Source organism: Rana temporaria, chromosome 11 (genome assembly GCF_905171775.1).
Source record: "Rana temporaria chromosome 11, aRanTem1.1, whole genome shotgun sequence".
In the NCBI taxonomy this organism is placed as follows: domain Eukaryota; kingdom Metazoa; phylum Chordata; class Amphibia; order Anura; family Ranidae; genus Rana; species Rana temporaria.
The window spans coordinates 5,847,895-5,868,181 of NC_053499.1; the positions used below are offsets into that span (position 1 = coordinate 5,847,895).

The 20,287-nt window shown below is 44.2% G+C and overlaps 1 protein-coding gene across 1 annotated transcript in view; it reads left to right on the forward strand.

The window, feature by feature from the left end:
• The first annotated feature begins 2,292 nt into the window (after positions 1–2,292).
• The window catches only part of E2F8 (E2F transcription factor 8), a 28,930-nt gene continuing 10,935 nt past the window's right edge, over positions 2,293–20,287 (forward strand). The window contains exons 1-8 of the mRNA XM_040327925.1: positions 2,293–2,617; positions 8,024–8,097; positions 8,200–8,421; positions 13,068–13,224; positions 15,668–15,958; positions 17,146–17,307; positions 18,654–18,791; positions 19,917–20,114. Coding sequence (XP_040183859.1) covers positions 8,080–8,097; positions 8,200–8,421; positions 13,068–13,224; positions 15,668–15,958; positions 17,146–17,307; positions 18,654–18,791; positions 19,917–20,114 — 1,186 coding nt within the window. The 5' untranslated portion in view covers positions 2,293–2,617; positions 8,024–8,079. The remainder of the gene's footprint in view (positions 2,618–8,023; positions 8,098–8,199; positions 8,422–13,067; positions 13,225–15,667; positions 15,959–17,145; positions 17,308–18,653; positions 18,792–19,916; positions 20,115–20,287) is intronic.

Below are 20,287 nucleotides of genomic sequence, written 5' to 3' on the forward strand. Positions count from 1 at the left end.
ACTTTTGGTAATATAGTGTAATGTCTAATGGCTGTAAGGTGCCCCAATACAGAGGCTGTCATTGCCTGAATCCCAGGACTGCTGTTCCAGGGTGCGCATTTCACTATGCGGCGGGAATTCTCATCAATACATGACCGGTAATACCCGTTATTCCGGATCTGACATCTGTTAGCATCCGTAAAATTTGCCTTTACGCGCTTTTTAAAAACGTACATCCTTCCACACTGGGTTGGGTGTGTTTTCAGAGAAGAATAAAACGTTGGGTGTCTCTAACTTTTGATAGGTAAAAACTTGCCGCCACTTGTTTTTCCCTGTAACAGAAAATCGAGGAGAAACAACTCTACTGGGAGTTCTGACTTCACTGGCTGAGTGTTCGTTACAGGTCAGTGACCATCCAGCCCCACCGCCTGCCCTCGCCTCTGTAAAAATTCTCTAATAGGCTGGCAGCTGGACAGGGCTGGATGGGCACCAATAGGGTGACCACATTTCCAAAACTACCATTCAGGGACACCCTCCCTTCCCAAAAAATCAGCTTGTGATTGGACACAAGAGGCGGGATTTATGATTTCTCCAATCACAAGCAGGGGGCGGGGATTGTGCTCCTCCAGGCATTCCCGGCCAGGACAAGTACTGTCAGTGAGTAAAGCGGTGATGTGGAGGCCTTTTTTGGGGGCATCAGATTGGCCCGTGGGGCGGGGGGGGGGGCTGTATCAGTTTCATTCAGGGACACTGTATTGTCCTGGAATTAAGGTGCCCGGGACAGACCTACAAAATGCGGGACAAATGAGGAGGACCGAGGGACAGAGGGACTTTGTTCCAAATCAGGGACAGTCCCTCGAAATCAGGGACAGTTGGGAGGTATGGTATAGTGCCCCATCATTGGTGTCAGTGGGAGAAATGGTGCCCCATCATTGGTGTCAGTGGGAGGAATAGTGCCCCATCATTGGTGTCAGTGGGAGGAATAGTGCCCCATCATTGGTGTCAGTGGGAGGAATAGTGCCCCATCATTGGTGTCAGTGGGAGAAATGGTGCCCCATCATTGGTGTCAGTGGGAGGAATAGTGCCCCATCATTGGTGTCAGTGGGAGGAATAGTGCCCCATCATTGGTGTCAGTGGGGAGGAATAGTGTCCCATCATTGGTGTCAGTGGGGGGAATAGTGCCCCATCATTGGTGTCAGTTGGAGGAATAGTGCCCCGTCATTGGTGTCAGTGGGGGGAATAGTGCCCCATCATTGGTGTCAGTGGGAGGAATAGTGCCCCATCATTGGTGTCAGTGGGAGGAATAGTGTCCCATCATTGGTGTCAGTGGGAGGAATAGTGCCCCATCATTGGTGTCAGTGGGAGGAATAGTGCCCCATCATTGGTGTCAGTGGGGGGAATAGTGCCCCATCATTGGTGTCAGTGGGAGGAATAGTGCTCCATCATTGGTGTCAGTGGCAGCCGGTGGTGGCACTTACCCCATCGATTCACCGGCGGCTTCCTCTGCTCAGCGGCGGCCTCTAATTCCCCTGCTCTCCGCAGGTCATCACGACGGTGGCGGCTCCCGTTTCCTCCCTCCTCCTCGGCGGCCAATCAGGAGTGTTCACTTTTCGGCCAATTTTCGGAAAATGGGTCTCACACCCCCTTCTGGTATATGTAGGTCAATGGAGTGCTGGGAGTTGTAGTCCCCCCAGTGATGAATATACTATAATATATGTAGGTATATGGAGTGCTGGGAGTTGTAGTTCCCCCAGTGATGAATATACTATAATATATGGATGGTATATGTAGGTATATGGAGTGCTGGGAGTTGTAGTCCCCCCAGTGATAAATATACCATAGTATATGGATGGCATATGTAGGTCCATGGAGTGCTGGGAGTTGTAGTCCCCCCAGTGATGAATAGACTATAATATATGGATGATATATGTAGGTCCATGGAGTGCTGGGAGTTGTAGTCCTCCCAGTGATGAATATACTATAATATATGTAGTTATATGGAGTGCTGGGAGTTGTAGTCCCCCCAGTAATGAATATAATACAAGTATGATATATGTAGATAACATTTAGTAGTTGTAGATGAACACATTATAATAAATATTACATATATGATATAAGTCCATGGACTGCTGGGACTTGTAGTCCCCCAATAACCGATCAGACACTCGGCTCAGTGTAATAAATCTCCCTCCAGTACAAAGTACACACATAGGTCACTGCGTTCCCGCGCCCCGCCCCTCGGGCTGACCTTCTCTTCCGATTGGCCAGCTTGGATGAGCGACTCTTCTCCGATTGGCTCCCTGCGTTTTTTGCAGATAAGTGGGAAATTGAAAAAAATACTCTGAGCAGTTTGGCGCCCGAAAGCAGAAACTGGGCGATTGTGACACCCGAACCGGGTCACCCGCCAATCCTGCACCCCACCGGGTCACACCACCGTCCCCGAGCACCCCCCCACCCGGGTCACTCCGTGCGCCCGATCCCGCCGAACCGTCTAACCGGCATCACCCCACCCGGCTGTCTTCCCGTCCACGTCACCCCACCGGGCCAATCAGGTGACCCTGAATCCGGATCACACCGTCACCCGCCGGCTGGAGAGGAGGAGGAATGACCCGATCCGGGTAGGAGACACCCGGGAGAGGTGAAGGATCCGTTCTGATAATTACACCATCATATATACATACCGATCGATACATTGTGTATATACATACCGATCGATACATTGTGTATATACATACCGATCGATACATTGTGTATATACATACCGATCGATACATTGTATATATACATACCGATCGATACATTGTGTGTATATATATATATATATATATATACAGATTGATACATTGTATACACATACCGATAGATCGATACATTGTGTGTGTATATATACATACCGATCGATACATTGTATACATACCGATTGATACATTGTGTGTGTGTGTGTCTGTATATACATACCGATCGATACATTGTATATATACATACCGATCGATACATTGTGTATATACATACCGATCGATACATTGTGTATATATACACAGATTGATACATTGTATACACATACCGATAGATCGATACATTGTGTATATACACACCGATCGATACATTGTGTGTATACATACCGATCGATACATTGTGTGTATACATGCCGATCGATACATTGTGTGTATACATACCGATCGATACATTGTGTATATATACAGATTGATACATTGTATACACATACCGATAGATCGATACATTGTGTGTATACACACCGATCGATACATTGTACACATACCGATAGATCGATACATTGTGTGTGTGATATATATATATATATTTTCATTTGATACATTGTATACACATACCGATAGATTGATACATACTAATAGATCGATACATTGTATATACATACCGATCGATACATTGTGTATACACACATACCACTAGATCGATACATTGTATACGCCTACAGATCGATCCGCATACCGATAGATCGATACGTTGTGCATGCACATATTGATCGATTTGCATAGTACTATATACACATAACAGTAGATTGATACATTGTAAATACATTTAGTTACTTGGTATACTGTACATAGGAATTCCAATAGACGCTCTGACACATTATATAGACTTGGCGCTCTCATAAATACAATGTATACATTCAATACCATCAATGTATCACCTCCATCCTCCGAATCATACGTTGTATGTACTTGGATAGCTCCTCCCCCGATATTCTGATTGCATAAGAATCATTGGCTTCATAGATGTGACCTATTACCAATCGATGAGGTCATTGCGCTAGCAATACATACGTTGTATATTCTCCTAGATACATTGTATATTCTCCTAGATACATTGTATACTGTATATTCTCCTAGATACGTTGTATATTCTCCTAGATACATTGTATACTGTATATTCTCCTAGGTACATTGTATATTCTCCTAGGTACATTGTATACTGTATATTCTCCTAGGTACATTGTATATTCTCCTAGGTACATTGTATACTGTATATTCTCCTAGGTACATTGTACATGTAAACTTTCCATAGATGTTCTGATAGATTGTATAGAGCTCTGGTATATAATACAATGTATACATTCAGTACTCTGATATACAATACATAACTTTTATACTGTTATAGATACATTGTATGTACTAAAATAGCCCCGCCTTCCATCGATATCTCTGATACATTGTATGTCCTGGTCCGCCTTCCCGAGGAAACTCTGATACATTGTATGTACTGGTCCGCCTTCCCGAGGAAACTCTGATACATTGTATGTACTGGTCTGCCTTCCCGAGGAAACTCTGATACATTGCATTTACTTGATTGGCTGCATAGATTTGATAGGTCTGTTACCAATATATATGATTGGATCATACATACACGGATACATGATATAAACCTTTTAGCCGCTCCATAGACGGCCAATCAGATATGTTGGAGGGAAAGTCTGTGCTCTGTCCATATAGATCACACCAGACTCCGCCCCCTCCGGTGGTATGTACCTGACTCCGCCCCCTCCGGTGTTATGTACGTTGTACTCTATCACTTCTACTGCTGGGGACACACAATCATTTTCCTACTTCCAGCCAAATCCCCAATACAAAAAGGACCGAACTAATAAATAACAATCTACCAACCATACTTCCTGTTCAATCTAAGAAATGATTGGCTGTTGGTAGTAGGCGGGGCTGGGTGTGCTTGATCATTCGTGAGACGCTTTTGGCTGTAAGTGATTGAAATTGACTAAAGGCGGCCATACACGGTTCGATTTTCGAAAGAATTTTCTTTAGAAAATTCAATTTTAAAGAATTTTCGTACGAATTTCGCACCGTTGGTGCGCTGCAGCAACAGCCGATTTTCGCGCGGCCATCAAATTTGAGGAATACGACATGTTGGAAACTTTTTGAAAAACAAATGATTTTCTGATCAATGATGGGAGAATCGTGCGAGAAATATAATAGAGAAAAAAAATGCGCATGTGCAAGAAAAGAATATTCCCGGGAGAGAAAAGGATATTCCCGGGGGAGAGAAAAGGCTATTCCCGGGGAGAGAAAAGGCTATTCCCGGGAACATGAAGGCTTGGTCGGCCGAATTTCGAAAATCAGTGATGGCATCATCGGATCACAAAAAAAAAAAAACCTTTCTGATTTTTGAAAAGAAAATTTGTTCGAAATTCGACCGTGTATGGCCTGCTTTAAACTTCTCACAATCTTGCCATACACGGTCCAACAAATTGCGTCAGTCTGTATAAAAGTGAGGCAATAACTTTCCGGTCATTTGACGCAGTCATCATGACGATTATTTGGGCCCTTTACCTCTTCCTCCCCCCTTCTCTTTTTTTTCTGTGTTGCTCCCCTTCACTTCACCTTCACAACTTTGTATATTAGAGATAAAGTTACTTTGGTGACGACCAGCCCCTATATGTGCAGGCCCCGCCCCTACACTGAGACTCTGATAGAGATGGATCTCTTTCCTTCCCTCCCTTTTTATTTTTTTTATTTTTTTCCCCCTCTTCTTTCTGAGAGAGAGAGAGAGACATCTTTATTATATATATATTTTGTCTTTCGTTTTTTTTCCCTCTCTTGCTTTTTTCTTTTTTTTCTTCCTCCTTTTGTTTTTTTTCCTCTTTCTCTTCTTTCGTTTTTTTCCTTTTTTGTTTTTTTCTTCGTTTTTTTTTTCCTCTTTCCTCCTTTCTCTTTCGTTTTTTTTTTTTTTTTTTCTTTTTTCTTTTTTTTCCTCGTTCGTTCGTTGGTTTTTTTTTTTTTTTCTCTTTCGTTTTTTTTTTTTTTTTTTCCTTTCTCTTTCGTTTTTTTTTTTTTTTATTGATTTTTTTCCTCTTTCGTTTTTTTTTCCTCTTTCGTTTTTTTTTCCTCTTTCTTTCCTCTTTCTTTCCGGAGTGCACACAGGTCATCTCCCTCTGGTATATACAATGTACACATCTATAGGAATCGGTGTAAATTAAAACATTGTATACTTATATTTGCGCGTGTTTAGTCTCCACCCATTGTACACATAGGTCAGGTCTACCCCCATCATCCATCAGGGTTTATGAAGGTCCCAGTATTCACCAAGGTCCCATAGAATGAAGGTCCCAGTATTCACCAAGGTCCCATGGAATGTGTGAGTACACAGTAATCGATATGTATGTCCTGACGTTTTTACTGTGTACATACATTGAGGATGGATTGTACCCCCCCCATAAGGAGACTCACCCTCTCTATTTGTCCTGTTTACTATTAAAAGAAAATCCCACATTTTGTGTTGTCCCCAGAAAAGTAATAGAGGGGAAATGAAAATCTTCGAATGGGGACACCAGTTGTGGTGACCGGGGGGGGACACCAAGGCACAGTCACATATGGATCCAAATTTGGTCAGTCCCTGCTGAATCGGCCAATTTTTTTATTTTTCCCCCATCCATGGTCAGCTTCAGGCTAGCCATACATGTTGTGTATGATCTCTCGGTTCCTCCATCATTGCTAAATACCCTGCCGACTTATTGTTTTTTTAGACGGCCTTGGCACCTGTAGCAGCCTGAATACCCAGTGACTCCTTTGTTGAGCTGGGTGGTGCCAACTCAAATTTCAGCACTTCCGGAGAAATTCCAGCCATGTATGACCAGCATAAGGTGCATGTTACACTGTCAACGCCTTGCCAGTGGTGGAATCGCCAAGATGCCATTAACTTCTTCCCTAATGGGCCTTGCTTTTTCATTGAGCAGAATGCTATGGACTATCCCTCACTATTGAAGGAGGAACGTTGGTTTGTTCCACAAGGAAGAGATGTTCCTGCAAATTGCATTTTGCTGATCTCGTTATTTCCTCACCCTTCCTGCATTCCTAAGAGCGAACTCCCAACCCTAAACCTTGACTAAGCGCTGGAGCAGCGGGGTTCCAGTCTGCATGATGTCATGTGATCTGTCACAACCCGCACAGCAGACCTAAGCTGTAGTGTACACGGAACTTCAAAGGGTAGAAGGAAGTTGCAACAAAGACCGTTCCTCTGACTTTCCTTCGCTTGACCAGCTTCCAGGATGGCGGGGGAGGTTTGCAAAAGGAAATGAAGAGGCCAAACACTTATAAAAGTTTTTTCCCAAATTTTTCATTTTACGAACATTTCCTTTTCTAATCGTTGGTGGGGTTAAATCGATGGCCTTTCTTCAAAGGAACAGAATTCTAACAGTATGAGGTTTTCGTCCATGATCCGGGCAACCCCTTGTGTGAGCGGGCATCAGGGCGACCCCTTGCGCAGTCGGTGCGACCCCTTGCAAGGTTGGTGCGGCGAGGGTCGGGGAAGCCCCATGTGCGAGTGGGCATCAGGGTGACCCCTTGCGCAGTCGGGGTGACTTCTTGCAAGGTTGGGGCGGTGAGGGTCGGGGCAGCCCCATGTGCGAGTGGGCATCGGGGCGACCCCTTGCAAGGTTGGGGCGACGAGGGTCGGGGCAGTCCCATGTGCGAGTGGGCATCGGGGGGCCCCTTGCGCAGTCGGTACAACCCCCTTGCAAGGTTGGGGCGGCGAGGGTCGGGGCAACCCTATGTACGATCGGGCATCGGGGAGGCCCCTTGCAAGGTTGTGGTGGCGAGGGTCGGGGCGGCCCCTTGCGCAGTCGAGGTGGCCCTTTGTGCTGGTGAGCCAGCAAGGGTTAACAGGATTTCAATCTACCACTGCTTTCTCCTCAATCTAGCAATCTCAGGAGGAATTCCAAGGGTTCCGGTACACTGGTTCCTGGACTTCCTGACTATCAAAGAGCCGCAGCTGTCAGAATACCCAAAACGTGGTCACTTCTTCTTGCCTACAGTGACTGTTAAGCCTAGAATTTTCTGCCTGGCTACTTTTTTTTTTTTTTGTTTTTAAATGGGAGATCTGGGTGGTGCCAACTTGGCTAACCATGGCTCTGACTTCTGCCTATTCAGTGAAAATATATGGGCAGCTTTTAGGCCGTTTTCCAATAAAAAAAAAATGTATATACTTTTCACTATATCACTGTAGGGCAGATCCTCTCTTTGTATGTTTATAATAATTTTTTTTTTTTCTCTTCCAGGGCCCGTATGTGAAGATATACACATTACTGTGAGGAAAACAACAAACACATCCAATATGGAGGAAGCTCAGAAAGTGAGTACAAATAATGTTCCTGATATCCCCCCCCCCCCCCCCCCCACCCGGGGCGATACACACAGAACGCTGACAATTAATGCAATGTTTTCTTCCTTCCAGGAAAATTCAATTTTGCACTTAAACAAAAGAGTTTTGCGCACCCCATCAAAGCAGCCGACGTTGGTGTTATCAGAGCTGCAATGTGCGACTACCACCCTAAAGACGCCGACCAAACCACCAGAGACTAATAACAACGACCCGTGGACCCCGACCGCAAACCTGAAGATGCTGATCAGTGCAGCCAGTCCTGAAATCCGGAACCGAGAGCGGGAGATGCTGGAGGTACAGTGAATGCCAACTGTACGGGTTTAAAGAGAACCTGTCATGACATTGCACATTTTTATCTATACAAGTTGGAAAGCTTGTTGTGCGAGCTGAACCATTCTGATGCAATGGTACGTCAGTCTGAGGCATGACTGCTTTTCAAGCACCCTAACCTATTGCTGCAAAGAGGGGGGGGGATATATTATACTACATCTCTGACACTTATGGTGTGTGCACAAAATTATTCATATCTGACGCTGTTCTAGGTGGGTTGGGTGCAAGGTTCACAGCAACCACATAGTCATATTATTATTAAATATTATTAGGGGTGCACCGAATGGAAATTTTGGTGGCGAAAATGAGGTATGTATGTATGTGTGTGTGTGTGTGTGTGTATATATATATATATATATATATATATATATATATATATATATATATATATATATATATATATATTAGTGCTGTCAAGCAATTAAAATTTCTAATCGCGATTAATCGCATTAATGTCATAGTTAACTCACGATTAATCGCGCGATTAAGGAGGTTCACCCTTTAAAACATTTTTTTTTTTTTTTTGTTTTCTTATTATTATTTTTTTTATAATATTAAATTGTGTTTTTTTTTTTATTTTTTTACATTTTGATCACTTTTATTGCTGTCACAAGGAATGTAAACATCCCTTGTGACAGCAATAGGTGGTGACAGGTACTCTTTATGGAGGGATCGGGGTCTAAAAGACCTCCGAGCCCTCCTTTGCACTTCAAAGTATTCAGATCGCCGAAAACGGCGATTCTGAATACTATGTACTTTTTTAAATCCGGCGCCATTGGCAGCCGAGAAACCCGGAAGTGACGTCATGACGCCGCTTCCGTGGTTTCAATGCGGAGACTGAATCAAAGCCATTTACGGCTTAGTGTCAGTCTCTGCCTGAACACAGAACGCGGCGGATGGAGGATCGGGTCTCCCGGTGGGACGGGAGGCCCGGTCAGAGCGGTGAAAGGCGGTGGGAGGGGGGGGGGGGATGTCCCCTCCCGCTCCTCCGGCATAACAACCGAGCGGCTTTTAGCCGCATTGGTTGTTATGTTTGGATAGCCGATTGCCCGCTCTAAACAACGGTACCGGGATGATGCCTGGTATAACCCCCGAACGCCGAGGACGCATATATGCGTCCCGTTGGCGTGAAAGGGTTAAGAGGTACGTGCTGACAAAAAAAAAATGTTTTAAAGGGTGAACCTCGTTAATCGCGCGATAAAAAAATTTACAGCGTTAAAATGGGTTTGTGTTAACGCCGTTAATAACGCGTTTAACTGACAGCACTATATATATATATATATATATATATATATATATATATATATATATATATATATATATATATATATATATATATATATATATATATATTTGTATTATATTCAACATTTAAATGTAATATGAATTTTATTGTTGGTCATTGCCACCTTTTTAGTGCAAGAAAACCTCAAGAAAGCAGCTCTTGTATCAGGTCTGCAGTCTCTGACCAGCTCTTGTATCAGGTCTGCAGTCTCTGACCAGCTCTTGTATCAGGTCTGCAGTCTCTGACCAGCTCCCCTTTTTTTTATTTTTATTTATTTATTTTTCAAAATTGTTGGTTGTTATTGTTATTATTATTATTATTATTATTATTATTTTTTTTCTTTTATAGTACAAAAACGCACACAGTGGTGATCAAATAACACCAAAAGAAAGCTCTATTTGTAGGGGGGTGGGGACAAAATTTGTATGTGTGTACATCATTGCATGACTGTGTAATTGTTAGTTAAAGTAACAGAGTGCCGTGTCGCAAAAAATGGCCTGGGTTGAAGGTGGGAGGGGGGTAAATCTTCTGGAGAGCACGTGGCAAGTTATCTGGTTTTCTAAACCAGAGCCATTAATCTGTGCCCCACCCTGCTGCTTAATGATTATTCGGTGGGAGTCGGGGAGTTGTGCTGTGTTTTGCACTCTACCCCCCCCCCTCATCATTACCTGCCAGTGATTGGCACAGGTAGAAAAACTCCCGATTGGTTTACACAAGCAACCTTTTTCTTGGTTCAAACCTGACCAGCCTCGGCATGCTGATTATGAGCAGCTCCTGACTTTTATTTTACTTTTCTGGAACTAATCCAGGGCTGGGAACCTCATTAATACTACCTACGTGTATTTATATTTTTAGTTGTTTTTCTGGAATTGCAGTTCAGATGTAAATGGAGCGTTTAGAGTTTATTCGTAGCTATGGACAATAGACCTCTAAATGGCAAATCCTGCACCTGTAGAGGGAACACGCTGCCTTTGCACCATTCCAGGAATCAATCTTGTTGATAAGTCACACTTTCCCGACACCTGAAAGGCGCCCCGCTGAGACTGAGATTCTTAGGCTTTGTCGCCCTTTTCAGCCCCTCGTGTCAAGTCGTTTGGCAGCTCTGATGTTCTTGTTACATGGGGCGGCTCATTCTAGGTTTACTGACGATCCTGCTTCTCCATCTGTCCCTCTCTACCCTTTTTTTTTTTTTTTTTTGCAGTTTTGTTTTATTTATTTATACATTTTATTACATTTTTGGGTGGTAAGGGCTGATTCACACAGATGCAGAGAGCCATACAGCCTGCAGGAGACTTTTTTTTTTTTTTTTCCCCAAACACCACACAGGCAGTTGACTAAGTTGGCTTTTTTTCTTTTTATTCTTTAGGGCTCATACACATGGGCGCAAAGGCCCACGCGGCATGCAAGGGTCGTGTGTTTATTTTCCTTCTTGCTCCCTTCAGGCTGCATTTTGAGCTTTGTTGTGTGTGTGTGTGTTTTTTTTTTTTCCTTTTCATTAGCCAACAGAGAAAAATATAAGATTTTCAGCTTTTTCGTCCACTTTTATTATTTACTGTGTGTGTGTGTGTGTGTGTGTGTGTGTGTGTGTGTGTGTGTTTTTTTTTAAGGGGTTAAAGGTTAGGGGTTAGACCCCTTTCACACTGAAGGCAGATTTCAGGCATTTTAGTGCTAGAAATAACACATGTAACGCGTATAGTAGAGGCTAGAAAATGGCCAGCCGCACTGCAGAAAAGCCTTTTGGTTGTCTTTATTGTAAAACAAATGGAAAATGCACTACAAAATGCAGCAAAAAATAGGGATAGCAGCCTACGCGTTTCACACTATAGATCAGTGCTTAGTCATGGCTAAGCACCAGGGATGGACTGCCCATTGGGACTACAGGGAGTTTCCCGGTGGGCCAGCTTCAGTGACAGTGGACCACCGCCCCCCCCCTCCGCTCCTGTCTCTCCTTTCCCGCAGTGCTCACCTCCTCTCCCTCCCCCGCAGCACTCACCTGGGGGGAACAAAGAAGCAGGGGGGATGACAGAGGAGCATGGGGGAGGGGACAGACAGCTGACTCCACAGCTATGGTCTGTGAGTTTCTCACTTCTGCCTAATCTTGTCCCATAAGGGGGGCACCGAACTGATTCTTTGCCCCGGGTGAAATAATGTCTGGCTTCCCCACTGGTACTGCCTATAAGAGTACCAGCCGTTCTACTCTAATAAAGTAGAACGGCTAGTGAAGGGGGAGAGGGGGCTTGGGTGGCCGGGGGGGTGGGAGTTGTCCGGCTGCCATGGGAGAGACCTGTCAAAGTGGGCCAGTCTGGATGAAGTCCAGGGCCAAATTTCTGTCCCAGCCCTGCTAAGCACTGATCTACAGTGTAAAACGCGTAGGCTGCTATCCCTATTTGTTGCTGCATTTTGTAGTGCATTTTCCATTTGTTTTACAATAAAGACAACCAAAAGTTTTTTTGGAGTGCGGCTGTCCATTTTCTAGCCTCTACTGTTTGCCTTGTGCATTGCCGGCACCCTTGATTTCCTGAGAAGTTATTGATTGCTCAGCATACCCACCCGGAGCGGTGACTCCCTTCTCCTGTAAAGTGCCTAGTATTGTAAAACTGTATCGGCAAGTACTTGACCAAAAGTATTGGTACTCGTACAAAAAAGCCTTATTGTAGTCTTGCCTGTAGGTACAAGTAAAAAAAATAACTATCACTGTAAACCTTGCAAGTACGGATGTCCCGATACCGAGCATTTCCCAAGTACTTGTACTCGGGGGGGGGGGGGGGGGGGGGGGATGGTCCGATACTTCACCCGATACTTCACCCGATACCTGGGCAGTCAGGTAACGGGTGGTGGGGGGAGTTGGCTAGTCTTCTCTGTGTTGTCTTCTCCCCCCAGTGCCTTCTTGTTCCCCTGTGCTTCTCTCCCCCCGTGCCATTTTGTTCCTCAGTGCCTTCTTGTTCCCCAGTGTTGCTTCCCCCCCAACAGGACTGATTAAGAAAAATGAAAAAAAAAATTGTAATAAATAATTAAAAAATAAAATGTAATAATAAAAAATAAACACTGACAATCCACTACCCCCCCCCCCCCCCCCTTTAAAAAAAGAAATCACTGTGAAAAATAAAAATTGCGTAAAAAAAAAAAAAAAAAAAGTCACATGACATTTAAAAAAAGTATCGGTATTCGATATCGGCGAGTACTTGAAAAGAAGTATCGGTACTTGTACTCGGTCTCAAAAAAGTGGTATCGGGACAACCCTACTTGCAAGAGTTGGACTTTAAGCATTGTTGCGTTGTAGTGGTTTTAATCGTACATCTAACCATACCAATTCTTTCTTTTCCAGGAGCAGTTTTCTGGAGACGAACTTGAAAAAACACTACCGAGCCGCAAAGAAAAAAGCTTGGGTTTGCTGTGCCAGAAATTTCTTGCGCGGTACCCCGATTACCCCAATCCGGCTGTCAATAACAGCATATGTTTAGATGAAGTCGCAGGGGAGCTGAGTAAGTATTCCTGATGCATTTATACATTTAATTTCCTGTTTTTTGATTCTGTATGCCTTAACCGAAAAGGCCATTGCATTTTAGGATGGTTAGGTTCCTGCTGCTCTGCTGTGAATGAATATTTTACATACACATGGTGTACAGTTAATGATAGATATATAACGGGGAGGATGTGAATGAAGGTGTCATGGTGGAGAGGAAGCGCTGATGCTGATGTTTGCTCCCTGATCACACATTCCTGGTGTGACATTCCACACTCTCTTCACGCAGACACGATACAGGCAGGGTGGTGTTCTCATAGTGTATTGCTAGATGGCGCTGCTGTTTCATATTGGCTTTAGATAATTTGATGTGTAAACTTAAAGTGGAGTTTCCACCTGAGAATTTTTTTCCACCAAAAAAAAAAAAAAAATGTTTTTACTTACCCTAAATAGCTGTTGCTATGCGGAAGTGCCGAATCTGCCTCTTCATCCTCCGGTGGATTCTCTTCCTCCTCCTACACTCGGTGTCTTCTTGTGAATGGGGCGCGCTGCATTTTGGGAACTGTGTGTGTCCCAGAAAGCAGCCGGCCCATTCACAAAGCGACTTCACTGCCTGTTTCCCTTACTGTGGATGGCGGCGCTTGGAGCTGCCAGGATCGGCCTCGGCGGGGACCGAGATCGCTGGCGGCTAGGACAGGTAAGTGTCCTTATTAAAAGTCAGCAGCTACAGTGTTAGTAGCTGCTGACTTTTAATTTTAATTTTTTATTTTTTTTGGAATGAAACCTCCGCTTTAAAGGGGTTGTAAAGGTTAATTTTTTATTTTCTAAATAGGTTCCTCTTTAAAGCGGATGTGCCATGGGAAAAAAAATATTAAAAGCCAGCAGCTACAAATACTGCAGCTGCTGACTTTAATATTAGGACACTTACCTGTCCTGGAGTCCAGCGCCGATCGCAGCAGAGGACGAGCGATCGCTCGTCTCTCTGCTGCTCCCCCCGCCATCCACGCTGAGGGAACCAGGAAGTGAAGCGCTGCGGCTTCACTGCCCGGTTCCCTACAGCGCATGCGCAAGTCGCGCCGCGCCCGCCGATTGGCTCCCGCTGTGTGCTGGGAGCCGAGTGTTCCCAGCACACAACGGGGGGGGCGACGGGATGTGACGGAATGCCCGTCTTTTGCCTGTGAATGCCGGGCCGGAAGTGGGTGCAAATACCTGTCTTTAGACGTGTATCTGCACCCCCCTCCCCCTGAAAGGTGTCAAATGTGACACCGGAGGGGGGGAGGGTTCGGATCAGCGGGACTCCACTTTAGGGTGGAGAACCGCTTTAAGCTAGTGTATTGTTGGTTCACTTACCTTTTCCTTCCATTTCCCTTCAAAATTTTTCTTTTGTCTGAATTTCTCACTTGTTGTTCCTCCTCAGTAAGCTTGCCCCCATCATCCGAGCGGTGGTTAGTCAGCCAGAACAGCTTACTGAGGAGAAACAGGAAGTGAGAAATTCAGACAAACATTTAGAAGGGAAATGGAAGGAAAAGGTAAGTGAACCAACAATGCACTAGCTTTTAAAGGAACCTATTTAGAAAATAAACCTTTACAACCCATTTTAATTTGGATACATCCAGTAGTCCTGATCTGGGCATGGTTGGCCCATCCATTAAGGGCGCACGAGAGTCGTAGAGAGAGCCCGTCCATTAAGGGCGCACGAGAGCCCTAGCCGGATAAATGAATTGCAGTGGCGGGGTTTTTTTTTTTTTTTTTTTTTTTTTTTAGCACCCGCTTAGAGCCAGGGCCTCTAATAATAGGCTACGAATTAAGGTGGGATCAGGTTGCAAAGAATGCGAACGGAGCCCACCCAGGTATGTTACAACAGCAAATTATTATTCGCTATGGTAACACTGATCCAGGAAGCGGATTTTGAGACCCGTCACCCGGTTGGCTGAAAAGACAGGCGATCCTATTGGATGCCTAGGAGGAGCCGCACGCTGAAAGCTACCATTTTAAAGGAGAGGACACAGGGCCACTACCCTCCTAGATAGGGGTAAGTCTTCAAAGAACAATGGGGTGGCCCCCTAAAAGTCACAAATCTGGGTGTCCTGGAGTGGCGAGTAGAGTGGTAACCTCAGCCTGGACTCTAGGCCACACCCCCAATGCGTTTCACTCCGCCCCCCGGAGCTTAGCCATGACAGGTTGGGGGGGGGGGGGGGCCTGGTTGGAGTCCAGGCTGAGGTTGCCACTCCAGGACACCTAGATGTGTGACTTTTAGGGGCCACCCCATTGTTCTTTGAGGACTTCCATGAACCAGGACGGGGTTCTATCCCCTGTCGGCACTCTAGCAGTGGCTGCCGAAGCATTGATTATATACCACTCCTTATCACGAGCCTGAGCCACACACGCACACATTTCCTTTTTGTCTGGAGGTTTCCTGACTGGCATAATAATTTCATATATTGATTTGTTTCTTCTCACAGGTGTTGAGCGCAGACGAATTTACGATATCGTTAACGTCCTAGAAAGCTTGCATATGGTCAGCCGTCTCGCCAAGAACAAGTACATCTGGCACGGCCGCCAAAACCTCAACAAAACCTTCGAGGCGCTGCGACAGGTTGGCGAGGAGTGTAAATACGCCGACCAGATCCTCCATCTGAAGAAACGAGAGCAGGAGGAGCCGGAGTCTTTGGAGGAAGCCCCGATTCCCAAATCCTGGGTGAAGCAGACGGAGATCAGCTTCGTGGAGCTTCCGGGACTGGAGTTCAGAGCCGGTAAAATCTCACTACTTCTTTTAGCAGATCACGGGTGCGATCTCAGGCTCCTGCAGACTCTGTGTAGCTCTCTGGCTCGTGATCCTGATGGGGAAGCGTCAATGAACTACCTACAGTGCTCATCAGCGCTCTGGTAGCTCATTGTGGATTACAAGCCTTCAGCTGCAATGGCTGACAGTAGTTGTAGTTCTCCCACTCACAGAAGTTTGTGAATGAATGATGTGGCCGGCGCACAGCTGTGGTGTGTGTGTGTGTGTGTTTTGTTTTTTATTTTTTTAATTGTGGGTGTGGGGAGAAGATCCCTGGCCTGCTGTCACAATGGTGACATGGGGGGGGGGGGGGGGCTGCTGCTGCATCAGTAACATTTTACACCCCAAATACAGGTGTAACATGTTCCTAAAGGTGAACTTATCCTTGTAGATGAAAATGCACAGCCCAGCACTTATTAAAGCCTGCAATACTTGCTTTCAGTACAATTCTGTCACCTGCAGATGGCACTACTGTTCTGGGTTAAATAATGGCCAATGTCATTCACCACTCTTCCATGAGCCCAGGCTGTCACAGACCGGGGGCCCAGAGTATTTGTGCGATCTAAGACACCCTTTGTGAATTACAGGAGAAATCAGAGAGGCCCAGCTCCTTGATGACCCGTATGGGATTTTTAAAATCATTTTTGAGGGTTATGGTGAAAATAAATACCTTCTGTAAAAAGATCTTACAAGGCGAATGTGTGATGGGCTTTATGTTTAATTGGCTATAGGCTGGTTTTAAGCTGTATAATGAGGAATAAAATATAAGAACTTCCAAATTGCTCCGATTTAGATTTATCTTTTTATGTTTATAATACAAGCAAATTATATTAGGCATGTCAAAATAGATAGAGCATATGTGTCTCTTTCTCCTCTGTTTGTCTCTTTCTCCTCTGTTTGTTTCTTTCTCCTCTGTTTGTTTCTTTCTCCTCTGTTTGTTTGTTTCTTTTTTTTTCTTTCTCCTTTTTTCTTTCTCCTTTTTTCTTTCTCCTTTTTTCTTTCTCCTCTTTCTCGGTTTCTTTCTCCTCCTCTATATAAAATGTATATATTACACACACACACACACACACACACACACACACACACACACACACACACACACACACACACACCATTTTTTTCTTTATTTTTTTTTTACTTTGCCATTTGTCCACACAGCATCAGTGAACAGCAGGAAGGAGAAGTCTTTACGAGTGATGAGCCAGAAATTTGTCATGCTCTTCCTGGTGTCCAAACCACAGATTGTGAGCCTGGAAATTGCTGCCAAAATTCTAATCGGAGAAGATCAGATTGATGATTTGGATAAAAGCAAATTCAAAAGTAAGCTAGTGTTTTGTCTTATTAACTGTTCCAACTGTTACTTTATTGGATGAACAATCAAATCAGCTGTGAAGGCAGATTTATTATATATATATATATATATATATATATATATATATATATATATATATATATATATATATATATATATACTTTTTGTGCTTTTTTCCTGATGGTGCATGTCAATTAAATACCTGGAGTATATAGGAGCACTGATAGGGGGGAAAATATATATAATAAATATGTCTTATTGTGTATGCACCCTTATGCCCCATACACACCATCACTTTATGTGATGAAAAAAAACAACATTTTCTGTGAAGTAAAAAATTACGTTTTTGAAACTTCAATTTTCAAAGACGAAGTTGCCTACACACCATCGTTTTTCTCACAATGTTCTAGCAAAGCGAGGTTACGTTCACCACGTTTTTCCATTGAAGCTTGCTTCATAAGTAGCTTCTGGGCATGCGCGGGTGAAAAAACGTCGTTTTAAACAACGTTTTTTGCTACACACGGTCAATTTCTGTGAAGTAAAAAATGACGTTTTGAAAAACGACACATAAAATTGAAGCATGCTTCAATTTTTTTTGGTCGTTTTTTACAAGACATAAAACGACGTTTTCCCCCACACACGGTCATTTAAAGCGACGTTTTTAAAAACGTCATTTTTTTTTTCATCACATAAAGTGATGGTGTGTACGGGGCATTAGTGCCGGTTCACACTACCGTGACTTGGGATCCGACTTGTGTCGCCCCCCCCCAAGTCGTGCGACATGAGAAATTCCATTGAAGTGAATGAGAGCCGTCTTAATGTACACTACTGAAGTCGCTCCGACTTCAGAAAAGGTTCCTGTACTACTTCAAGGCGACTTGTACCCATAGATTTCAATGGAAGTCGCCTCCAAAGTCCGATCTCCGTCTTAACTGAAGCAACTTTACAGGAAAATAAGATAGTTTTACTCGGGCAAACCCCTCCCTCCCACAGAGCTGATTATTCTGTGATTGACCACAGTCGCCTGTCCTGGAGGCAACTTTAAGTCGCGTTGTAAGTTGCTCCAAGTCGCGCTGAAGTTGCCTTGCAAAGTCGCGCTGGAAGTCTGGTTGCCCCTGTGTGAACCCGCACTAAATTTGTGTGTGTGTGTGTGTGTGTTTTGTGGACCGCACTGTGAACAGGCTGCATGGGATCTGATCCTAAAGCGGTTCACTGGTGCTTTCCCTTTTTCACAGGTTTATGCCATTCGTGATATTACACCAGGTTATGTTCAGGTGGCACTCGATGAAGATTTCAATAATCTATATTGAGTACAATCGGCTTATTTTGTGTTTTTTTTTTTTTTTTTCTACAGCAAAAATCCGGCGTTTATATGACATCGCTAACGTCCTGAGCAGTCTGGGTCTCATAAAGAAAGTCCATGTGACGGAGGAGAGGGGGCGGAAACCAGCGTTCCAGTGGACGGGGCCCGACGCTTGTACCGGACAGCAAGGTGAGGTCATGCATCCATCTATCTGGGCACTTTTTAAAGTGTGTGTAACCCCAAAATGTATTCTTCCATATATTTGGTGTAATGCTTTTTCTGTATACGGTTTTCACAAACAAATCATTTGTTACGCTGTTGGTTTCCTCGAGCTCCTGCCAGTAATGGCACTTCCTGTTGCAGGCTGACAACGCTATGCTGAGCTTTGCAGTTGGCAGCGGGATTGCCAGCCTGCCAAGTGTCCTCCGCCTTTATTTGAACATTGAATTTCCTGTCCGATACACTTGCTGTTTTACCTGAAGGACGCATCAGGAAATGAGCAGAAATCTCTCTCTGGGCAGTCACTGAAAAAGGGGTCCCTGTTTGGAAGATTTCCCCTTACTACCTGTTTAGTGACAACTATAAAAGTTTGGATTTCCCTTCAGCTTTTACTGATTCCATACACACCTAATAAATTTAAAGTATAACTAAAGGCTAGGGTTGTCCCGATACCACTTTTTTAGGACCAAGTACAAGTACCGATATTTTTTTTTTTCATGTACTCGCCGATACCGATTACCGATACTTTTTTTAAAATGCAGCCATGTGTCCCCCAAATGCAGCCTTGTCCCTAAAATCAGCCTTGTCCCTGATGCAGCCTTGTGTCCCCTAAGAGAAAGCCAAGTCCCCCACCCCCGCCGCTTCAGTGTGAAAGTGGCATAATGATGTAATGCGTATTCCCCCCCCCCCCCACACACACAGCACCCCTTTTTATACATGCAGCTGCTAGGTGGGGGTTCTCCAAACTGCAGCCGCTTGGCCCAAAAATGACAGTTGACAAAACCAAAGCTCATTGCTGGTGGTTGCCCTTTACCTTTTGAGCCCTGAAGAAGGGGGAGGTCTTTGATCCCCTGAAATGCGTTGGCTGTTCCATGTTTGCAATCCAACACTAATAAATATAATACAATTTCCTCCATACTTTTCAAAAACTAAAAGGTGTTTTTTTTTTTTTTTTAATACATAGATGCACTTTACTATGTTGTGGAGTTCCTCGGCACTCATTATGTAGCCAGTTTGTTTGACTCGTATTTCTCTATTATTATTTATTATTATTATTATTATTATTATTATTATTAATTTTTTTTTTTTTTCCAGAGTCCTCTCCTGGCCACACGTTGCCCAGCTCTGTAGCGCTGGATCTGAGATCTCCTAAGGAGAATTGTGCCAAGAATCTGTTTTCCTCCCGCGGAAAGCAGAGCTTTACCCGCCACCAGTCTTTAATCAAACTGGCCAGGAGTATAGAAAACGACCGGCGGAAGATCAACTCTGCGCCCAGCAGTCCTGTAAAGAGCGGTGTGTACCCTTTTCCTTTTATTTTTTATTTTATTTTGGCTTGATATACAAGCAGTAGTTTTAATTTAAAAAGAATTACACTCACAATGTTAAGGAGTCGATTGTTAATCCATGAAAAGCCGCTGGTGTATAGTATACAGTACTGTACGTGGTCAGAGGGTTCTGGTGGCTCC